Below are 10,948 nucleotides of genomic sequence, written 5' to 3'. Positions count from 1 at the left end.
TGGATGCCTTCCGATTTGATTATGCATTCGCCTTATCCAAGTGATCATCTTCTTGATAAGTTTCCTATCTAAGATTTTTATCTTGCTAACTTACCATGAATACTTTCCTTGCTAATTCAGTAAGCACTTCCTTGATTTTGACTTTTCTTTCCTTAATTATCGAGTTCTTGCTCTAGCCAGCTTTCCTTAGTCATCGAGATCTCTCCTTGATTTAAGTTGACAGTACTGGGGAGAAATGGTGACCAGTTATACAATTTGATTGTATTTCGAACAAAAATCAAGTTTGAAAAACAAGTCTTGACGCTCTAGTACTTGTAAGATGTATATTTCCCTTAATGATTTCTTCGATATTTGTCATTAAGGAAGTAAACTCGTGATATATACGATTGACAGCTCAATTTTATGTGGTCTTGGCTTTCGTGTGCGGGGTTCTTGATCTTCACTCCTCGGCCGTAATCTTCTTTTATTTTTAGGCTATTAGTGGTGTTTGCTTGTCACGGAAAACTATTCTTTTTCACGAAAATGCATCTGTCAAAATGTCAAAACAAACATGAGACCACCGATTTGCATCGTCGAGCATGCCAAAATGCATGCTGGACCCCTTTTTCATGAAAAGCGTTCCGGTGAGAGAGGTCTGTTTCTGTTTTAGCGGCAGAAGAATCCACGGAATTTGTTTCCCATTCCGTTACAAGCAAACGCACCCTTAAAGTTGGTGCAGTTTGTGAGGAATTTGTTTGTTCTATAACAAACAAAAGATCAAATCAAAACGTTTCCCTAATTGCTTCGATGTTGAAAAGCTTATATTTTTAAGTTGAACAGTGACCGTCTATGAATGGTTGGTGGTAAAAAATATCGAAAAGAAATCCCGATTTTATCACGAGATTTTCAGAAAACCAATATGAAAAACAGGGAGGCTTCTTGTAGAAGATCGTAGCTTTCGGTCAACGGCCTGCGGGCCGTATCTCATCGTCAACGTCATCGGTGCCTGTCAGACCAACTAACCTTCAACCACTCTCTCTCTCTTAGCTTCATGAGCACGCTGTCCCCCCTTCTTCCCCTCGTCATCAGTCATTAGTTCGTTTCACTGCTGGGAAAGGAGAAGAGAGGGAGATGGACAGAGGCATGGAGATGATGGTGATCCCTTTCCACGGCCAAGGCCACCTCTTCCCGTGCACGCAACTCTCCCTTCAGCTCGCCTCCCGCGGAGTCACGGTCACTGTCGTCGTCCCGTCGGAGCTCTCAGCTTACATCTCCGCCGCCTGCGACCACCCGCTCGTCCGCATCGCCGAGCTCTCGCTGCCCCACGCCCCACAGGGCCAGCACATGTTCCTCCGCTCCCGCCTCATGGCGGAGCCCTTCGCCGAGCTCCTCGCCAAGCGAACCGCCCAAGGCGCCGCTCCGCCCGTCTGCGTCATCGTCGACGCCCTAGTCGGCTGGGCCGTCGAGGTCTGCCTGCGGTACTCCGTCCCCTCCGCCGCTTTCTTCACCAACGGCACCTGCGCCTGCGTCTTGGAGTACGTCGGCTACCACTTGCCGCTCGAAGACATGAACCCCGACGACCCTGTCTCCGTCCACGGCCTGCCTGAAACCCTCCGTCTGACGTACGCCGATCTGATCTTCAAGCCTCCGGCAGGCCAGATGCCATCGCCGATGATCGGACCGGGCGGAATTCCTCCGCCCTTCTCGCCGAGCGGTCGCCGGTTTCCGCCGTGGGTGCCGGAGGTAGAGGGGGCGACGGCGTTCTTGTTCAACACGTGCGACGAGCTGGAGCGCCCGTTCATCGACTGCATCGCCAGGGAGGCCAAGAAGAAGGCCTTCGGCGTGGGCCCGCTCCTGCCGTCCCAGCTTTGGGAATCGGCCGGCGCGCCGCTCCGAGACGGGGCGGTCCGAGCCAAGAAGAGCACGAGGGTCACCGAGGAGGAGGTGGAGGCGTGGCTCGACTCCAAGCCTCCCGGTTCGGTCGTCTTCGTGTCCTTCGGGAGCGAGGTTAGCCCCAGTACATCGGAGCTCGCCGAGCTGGCGGCCGGCCTGGAGGAGTCTGGGCATCCGTTCGTCTGGGTGATCCAAGCCAACGGGAGAAGGGGCCCGCCGACGACGGGTGGTGATCCTTGGCTCGGCTTGGTGCCGGAGGGGTTCGAGAAGCGGGTGGAAGGGAGGGGGCTGGTGATACGCGGCTGGGCTCCGCAGCTTCTGATCCTGAGCCACCGATCGACCGGCGGCATCGTCTCACACTGCGGCTGGAACTCGACGCTGGAGTCGCTCGTCCACGGGGTGCCGATACTGGCGTGGCCCATCCGCGGGGACCAGCACCAGACCGCCATCCTTGTGGTGAACCACCTGAGGGTGGGCTTCGCGGTCCGGTCAGCCCGCGGGCGGGACGTGAGCAAGGAGGACGTGGTAAAAGGGGTTGGGAAGCTGATGGGCGACGCTGGGGTCAGGGAGCGGGCAGCGCAGGTCAAGGCCATATTCTCCAAGGGCTTCCCTGCCACCTCCTATGATTCGATCGATGCCTTCATCCATCTGTTCAGCACAGAGTAGGACACTCTCTGCCCTCATTGTCCTTGTTATCCTGTCGCTGCTGTTCGACAATAAAACATGTAGCAGTAGTTGTAGTTGTCCTCACAGAAGATTAACTTGTTTGGTGGGTGTTCCTTATCTTCAATGTTTGTTTGTTTTATGCTGTGCTAACAACTTACACACATAGATAATAGGTCGGATTACTTCGATCATTACGACTCGATCCCAACTACATGAGTATTTAAACATGTTTATTGTTGATTTTAACTTCACATATAGATCTCTGATTGGATCTAAAATTCAAAAATGTTTAAAATTTAGGTAATTTGAAAAAAATAATTCATATTTTTTGATATATAAATACTTTAATGGATGCCATATATATTGGATCTAATTATGAAAATTTATCAAAAATCATAGATTTTAGCTCCAAATATGGATCTCAAATTAAATCTAAGTACAAAAAAATATTTAAATTTTGAGTAATTTAAGAAACATAAGAATTCATATTTTTATATATAAATGTAAAAACCATAAATAAATCATAAAACCCTAAAATGAAAGAAAAAATCATAAATAAACCCCAAAACCCTAAACTACAAGAAAAATAAACCTTAAAATCAAATAAACCATAAAATTAAATATAAAAAACCTTAATTCAAACCCTAATAAAATTAAATATAGAATTTTATTTCAAAACTCTAATCAAAGAAAATCAATGAAACAAATCCTAATCAAATTAAATATTTAAAACCCTAATTATAGATATTTGATTCAAAGCCTTAATTAATAAAAATCAAAAGAAAAAAACCCTAATCAATGAAAAGTAAAGAAAAAATCCTAATCAATGAAAATAAAAAAAACACCCTAATCAATGAAAAGCAAAGACCATAAATCAATCAAAAAACCCTAAAATACAAGAAAATAAATCATAAATAAACCAAAACCATAAAATCAAAGAAACTATAAATAAACTATACAATTAAATATAAAAAACCGTAATTCAAACCCTAATGAAAGATGAACAAAGAAAAACAATCTTAATCAAATGCAAAAAAGTATTAATCAAATTAAGTATAAGAAGACCTAATAAAAAAATTGATTTAAAACCTTAATAAAAAATTTAAAGAAAATAAGTCCTAAACAAATTAAATATCTAAAACCATGATTAAAGATATTTGATTCAAAACCCTAATCAAAATAAAGGAAAACCCTAGTAAAATTAAATAACAAAAGCTCTAATTAAAAACATTTGATTCAAAGCCCTAATCAATGAAAGTTAAAGAAAAAATCTCTAATCAATGAAAATCAAAGAAAAAACCCTTAATAAATGAAAATCAAAGAATAAAAACCCTAATCAATGAAAAAACCTTAATTATTTAGAAGATCTAACATAATAAAAAAAAATCAAACAAAAAAAGTCATAAGAAGAAGAAAAAAAAGAACGAAGACGACGAGGGAGAGAAAAGGGGGCGGAATGAGAGGGTCGGGGTTAGACCCCCCTCCGCCTTATTTTTTTTTTAAAGTTTGTTCCCTTGGTTCCTGTTCTTGCAGTAACCGGGTCAACTGCGTCCAACATTTGGTGGTGACCACTTGATTTGTGGTCGCACCATCCCAAATCACACAGTAGACGTAGACGGCCCACCAAACAAGCCCTAAAGGATCACTTTATTTATTAGGTTGGATGGAATTTTTTTCTATACTTTGTCCAACCTTTTTTTTCTTTTAAATATGTAACATCTTAAATTACGTCATGTGTGAAGTGGCTTGTTCAACCACATTCACACTGTCACTGGATTTTTTGACTTTTTCTGACTGTATTGGTAAAACTCTTTGCAATCTCCTAACTCCTGCTCCAAGAGTCTTTTGATGATCTCCACCATGGTTGCTTTCAAACACATCAGTTCTATTGGCAAATCCATCATTGTGTCCTGCGCTTTGACCATGTTTTTTGTCACGTTCTCCTCTTGACTGCTTTCTCACATCGTCATAAGATCAAGATCTTGATCGGATAGCACTTTGATGCAAATTGAATCCTTGATTCACCAAGACACCTTAAGTTACCCTATTCCTACGTGCCAAAATCAAAAGTAAGTAAGAAAATAATTAAATTATAAAAAATTCAATAAAATAATAATAATAAACATTCAAATCATCAACTGTCCGTCTACATAGCACCATCATCTATAAATAGATGATATTTTACCTAATTCTAATTCAAGCAAACTACCTAACCAAATAACTCTCTTAAAAGACAAACTTATCCTAATCTAATAAAATGTGGATTTGGATTAAATACATGAATTCAATATCTATTATAGAATTATTCAAACACCAAAGAAAAAAAAATCTAAACTATGAATAGAATCTGAATGGATCTCTACATACTTGGGTCTTCTGCTCCTCCCATGCGTAAGTGCAAATTTGATGGTAGATTTATTTTGACTTAACATGTATTATCAGATCTTTAAACTGTAGGTTGGAGTTACTTAAACATGGATCGTGGTAATTGATTTGTTATATCATTAGTCATTGTGGCCCTAAAATTAGGGGAGGAGACCCACAATGACTGGATGAATGCTTCACCATTAATCTTAGAAGCTATATTGATCGATCACCACCGCCACTACCACAGTTACTACCATAATCCTTTTGTTGGGCCACCACCATTACCTTCTCACTAGTCCATCGCCAAGGGAGAAACTAGAAAATTTATGCAGAGGGGCCAAATATATATATATATATATATATATATATATATATATATATATATATATATATATATATATATATATATATATATGGGTTAATATTTAGTGTCATTGAAGTCTTGAAACTATTGAGCTAAAAATCATAGGTTCAAGCTTTATCGACTCAATCTAACCACATATATGTGTTCAACATTTTTTGTTTGCTAAGGGCCAAACCTTAGACTGTTATTTTGATATAAACATATGATTTTTGAGACCTCAAACTTTAGTGTATTATGGGCAGTTGATTTTTGAAGCTTTTAAGAAACCTAGTGCATTATGGGCCGTTGATTTTTGAAGCTTTTAAGAAACCTACTTACATGTTAAAATCACATGATTCATAACTTGTCTTCAACTACGAAAATCTTGTAGATCACATTCATAAGGTCTGATCTACAAAAAGATATAAAATATATGAAAAAAGTGATTTGTACTCAATAGTTTTGTGCCTTCAATAGCACACGCACACACGGGGTTGAGTGTAACTTAGAATCCAAAAAATTGGGTTGAGATGCACCTATCATGTTCCAAGTGTAGGCAATATATATATATATATATATATATATATATATATATATATATATATATATATATATATATATATATATATATAGAGAGAGAGAGAGAGAGAGAGAGAGAGAGAGAGAGAGAGAGAGAGAGAGAGTAATGCATCCTTAGGCCCCCTTTTCGTTAGGTTTGGTTAGACTCTTTCAAAAATCACAGTTTTATGTATTTTTTCTCACATCTAACACTGTAGATGTGATCTATAGGGCTTTTGGATCTATGAAATATGACCTGTATACATGTTTTTCTGGTGATCCAAAATCAATGGTTATGAAGGTAATAAATTTTTTTGGGCTAAAAAAACATATTTTTTTCATAAAAAAAAGCATGATCCAAGATGAGCTTGTACACTGGTTCATGAATCACTAGTGCCTGAATGAGCATATCTTGACTCAAACCAAAATGAGCTTGGCCCGGGCTCGACACGAGTTGAGCCTGAACACCAGTGGTTCAGGCTCAGGCTGAGCTCGAGCCGAGCCTGTGCATCATTTTACAAGGGCGAGCTGAGCTTGAACATGCCAAGCTCAGTTCATGTGCATCCCTAACTCCAGAAGCACCCTATAGTTTAGTATATCATGTTGGATCATAATAATGAATCTTATATTGAATCATGGACCCTTTAGATAGAACCCATAGTTCATGTAGGAGTTTATTATCCATAATAATTAAGAATTTGATTTAAAAAAAATCATTAAAAACCTAATTAGGATTAGGTTTGTCTAGTCTGCCTTCCTTATAGAGTCTTCTAGAGAGAGAGGGGGTGTCCCCCTAGGGGATCTCTCTAGAAGAGAGGGGCGCCACCTAAGATGGAGGTTAAGGAATTTTCTTGAGAGGAGAAGAGTCCAACTCAGAAACCCTTTAGAGAGAGATTGAGTTCCAATAGGTTGAGCCTCCTTAGGCCCCATTCACATTTTTTTGAGGAAAACATTGTGAGAGAGAGAAGAGAGAGAGGAACACATTGGGATAGAGGAAAAGAGCTAGAGAGAAGAAGACAGGCCAACCTTCGGTAATGATTTCTTTCCCGTAGTCTTTTCGGTGATCGGTCGTAGGATCCAATCATACTTATGTTTTTATTCATTTTGGGTATTGGGTCTGATACAAGATATGCACCTTGGCCTTGGACAACACACACTTGCTTTAGGGAAGAGATTTTCCACCTCTTTCATGTTTTAATAGTGTTTCAGGTGAGATTTGTCACATTTTGGTTTGCATGTGCGATATTTTATTCATTCATATTCACATCAAGGTATGAGATTTTTCATTGTTCAGCATGTTTAGAATTTAATATAGGTTGATCAAGTAAGGAATCATGTTTCTATGATTCAATTTAGATCATATTAATATTTCAAACCTTATTTCACTTTCATAATGTTTGTTTTAATTCGTAGGAGTGATTCAACCTCGGTGAAAAATTATTTAGATTTAGGTTTAAATTCATGTTATATATTAGATGTGATGTTTACAACATGCTTAAATGTGTATATGCATGAAAATGACATGTTTTTAATGACTCAAAATCGTTGGGTGTGTTTCTTTATGAATATCATAAACTTCTTGATGTGTTTTTTGAAAACTGCATGTTGTCTTGTGTAATTTAGTTCGACCTGTTATTAAAATAAAGCTGGTTCTTCAAAAGGGTGAACCCATGAATTCTGAAAAAAATTATGGTCTTAAGCACACCCCAGCATAACCTCACTACCAAAGGGAGAAGGTCTTTCGGCCCCAGTCTGAAGACCAGTTGATGATTGCATGTTATAGTGAAGAAAATCACCCATACTCATTCGCCAGCCCCTAGGCATTTACTCACCTAGCCCCGAATCACCATACTCGGTTGGAACCACCTAAGGTAATCTCTGGAGAAATTATCTCTAACCCACACATACCCCATTGTATTCAAACGCTATGCCTGAGAAACTCATTAAAGTCGAGAGGTCCTTAACCAAATCCTCAAAGGCAACATGCTTTGATCTGCTAGCACTACTTAACCAAACAATGCTTCATGTCTGTGCCGTCACACACCATCACACTAACTACAATATTATTGTGTATCGTATGTCATTTTACCATCGCACATCACCGATCAAGCCAACACATACTCCACGTTTCTACACTCGATGCATTTTTACTCGGTAGAACTCTACACTACACATGCCCCATTCTGAAGGCTCGATCTGGGACATTCTTCCCACCCAAGCCATTATCGTCCTCTATAATGTCGGTGCAAATAAGAACATAACATTTACTAATATGTTAGTTTTGATTTGCACTTATCTTTGGTCTTCTTTTCTTTGCCCTACTCAACTTGTTCTGATTTTTATCAGTCATCGTTGTAACCTTTAGCACGCTAAGTCTCATTCCTCAATGCGCCTTAAATCACTTAGATAACAATCATTCACTCCATCAATATCGAACATTCTTCGCTCGTAGAACTTCAATGTAGTCTCATACATAAGCGGGTCATCCTCGCTCGCACGCAAACTTGTCATCTTCATGCTCATGGCTGGGGCGCCTTCCGACCCCAACAAGGAAAAGTCCAAGTCGTTCGTGGTCCTTGCAGAGAAGAGCGACCACCAATGCGTGCCACAGGGATATCAACTTCTTTAAAGCACCAACTTGCAATTTTCCAATAGTCCAAATTAGTCCTCAAGTGAAGGACACCTACTTGCATATTACCTCAAAGTGGTCCTTAAAAGCGTCTTCTTGGTTACTTGTCTACATAAGGGGCAACTCATAACCCAACGATATAACTCACATATGGAGTCAATACGCAAACACGTTCTCGTAGGAACCAAACCAACAAGCCGTAAACAATAACTTTTTTCATACACACAATCCATAAAGAAACAGTCAAACTCAAGAGACCAAAACAATGAGCATTCTACTCAAGATGGGCACTCTGCTAACTCACAATCTTGAGAGAGCACATAGAAGTTCAATTGAGTCTCTCATCTCGAAGGTGCAAATCTATCCAACCGAATCCAGTCTGGCCAGCATAACGGCCAAAGGCCGTGCACCAAAACTTTTTCATGTGTTGAATAATTTCATTGGCCCTTGGCACCGCCTCGTACAAAGCTGCCTAGCGGAAGCTGATCAAGCTCATCTTCAAATGTGTATTCTACCTGATTTATGCCACTTACGTGCATAGCCATTCCATATCGACTAGCAAGCACACATATGCCTTAGCCTTGCGTGCCATAGAGCATATCGCGATTTCATGAACATGCCCCAGTATAACATCGCTACCAAAGGGACAAGGCCTTTCGACCTCCTATCCGAAGACTAATTGATGATTGCATGTCATAATTAAGAGCACCACCTAGACTCGTTAGTCGGCCTCTATACATTAACTCGCCTAGCCCCAAGTCACCACACTCAATTGGAATCACCTAAGGTGGCCCCTGGAGGAATTAGTCCTAACCCACACGTAACCCCATGCATCCAAACGCTAAGCGTTGAAAACTCATCCAAGTTGAAAGGTCCTTAGCCAAATCCCCAAAGACAACATCCTTTAATCCGCTAGCACTGCTTAACCAAACAACGCTCTACGTCTGTGCTACTACACACTGTCTCACAAACGACAATACCGTTGCCTATCGCATGCCATGCTACCATTGCATGTCATCAATCAAGCCAACATATATTACACGTTACTACACTCGATGTATTTTCCACTTCGTAGAGCTCCGCACAACACATTCTCCCTTCTGAAGGCTTGGTCTAGGATAAACCCAATGTCATTGTTATTTTGTAAGATTTATCGATGAATATTGACCGCTGCTAAAGCCTTGAGGATCTTTAGTGGTGGTCACGACTCACGATTGCAGCTAAAGACCCTTTTTTGACATTTTTGTTGTGTGCATTGTTAATTGCGTACGATCAACAACACATGTGTCAGACCTTTTATGTTCCACGTTTGAGTGTTCGGTGTTACACCTTTTCTCTTATCTTTGGTGTTTACTTAGTTGTTAATTAAAATAAGTTTGATCACAAACATGATAAAATAATGTGGTCGTGTACACTTAAACCCTATGGTGCCAACAATGGCAACCTTAGTATTCTTTTAGGGAGCATTTGATTCTGCGTCGCACCAGATGCCACATTAAAAAAATGTTGGATGTCGCTGCAACCAGGAACAATGTTTTGATGTTGCCCCGAAAACAATGTTCCCACATTAGAAAAAGGTCGAGGCAGAGGGGGTGGGGCAATGTATACCCCCATATCCTCTCTCTCTCTCTCTTCCTTTCTCTTCTTCTTCTTCTCCCATTAGGGATTTTCAAACCGGTTTGATAGTTTCAGAACCGAGTTAGACCCTTAGTCGACCAGTTTGGGGCTATTTTAGACCGGTTCCAGCATAAGAACCCTAAGTTTTACCCAAAAGAGCATATTTTTGTTATTTTGTCATGCGTTATAAGTATTTATTATCATAAAAGCATGACTTTTTACACGCATTTGATGTTATTTAAGTTATGCATGATATTTAAGCATGGATTATGACTAAATTCATGCAATATATGATGTATTTTTATCAAAATTTATTTATGCATATGAGTTAAAGCGTGAATTTATATTTTTAATGATATAATACATATTTCGTCATGAATATGCATGCATTGCCATGTGTGTATGGGCATGCTCCATGATACAAATATATTTGCTGTAAAAGATCTCGATTAACTTACTGAGACAATCACCAAAGTGATTTGAGTTATGAAGAATCAATATTATGATTCTGCGTGACTTTATGAAGCAATGATTATACCCAAAGGTAGGTCATTGTGTTCCAAATTCACACAGGGTATAATAATAGATGTGTATATCAGCCCATGAAACATGTTCATACCCAAAGACAGTGTTGTGAGAGGTGTACGCCTCAGTACCTGAAGCGTACGCCTCAGAGGCGAGGTGCACGCTCAAGGTACTGAGGCGTGTTGTGATGCGCAAACTGGCCCTCATCAACTTCCAGAACCCCCTCCTTCATCCCCAAGTCTTCCTCCTCCGCCCGATTAGTCGGCTGTGCTAACCCCAAGTGCCGGTGGATCCACCGCCACTTGCCGGCCAACTGCTCCTCCGCCGCTCTCTGCCTCCCCTCCCACTGCTTCACTTCCATACCAGTTGTG

General features: G+C 40.4%; 1 protein-coding gene across 1 annotated transcript; it reads left to right on the top strand.

Annotated features, from left to right (window-relative positions):
* The first annotated feature begins 875 nt into the window (after positions 1-875).
* Positions 876-2,662, top strand: LOC149810088 (UDP-glucosyl transferase 73B2-like). The gene has a single exon (XM_089994429.1). The coding sequence runs from the start codon at positions 1,111-1,113 to the stop codon at positions 2,536-2,538; it is 1,428 nt and encodes a 475-aa protein (XP_089850555.1). The 5' UTR covers positions 876-1,110; the 3' UTR covers positions 2,539-2,662.
* The last annotated feature ends 8,286 nt before the right edge of the window (positions 2,663-10,948 follow it).

This window comes from Nuphar pumila, unplaced genomic scaffold (genome assembly GCF_984573655.1).
Source record: "Nuphar pumila unplaced genomic scaffold, dmNupPumi1.hap1.1 HAP1_SCAFFOLD_532, whole genome shotgun sequence".
Taxonomy (NCBI): domain Eukaryota; kingdom Viridiplantae; phylum Streptophyta; class Magnoliopsida; order Nymphaeales; family Nymphaeaceae; genus Nuphar; species Nuphar pumila.
Note: the sequence above shows the minus strand (reverse complement) of the source record. Positions and strands in the feature narration are given on the sequence as shown.

What these genes read in the sequence shown, in the direction of transcription:
- LOC149810088 (XM_089994429.1), top strand. Translation starts at nt 1,111, where the DNA reads ATGGACAGAGGCATGGAGATGATGGTGATCCCTTTCCACGGCCAAGGC.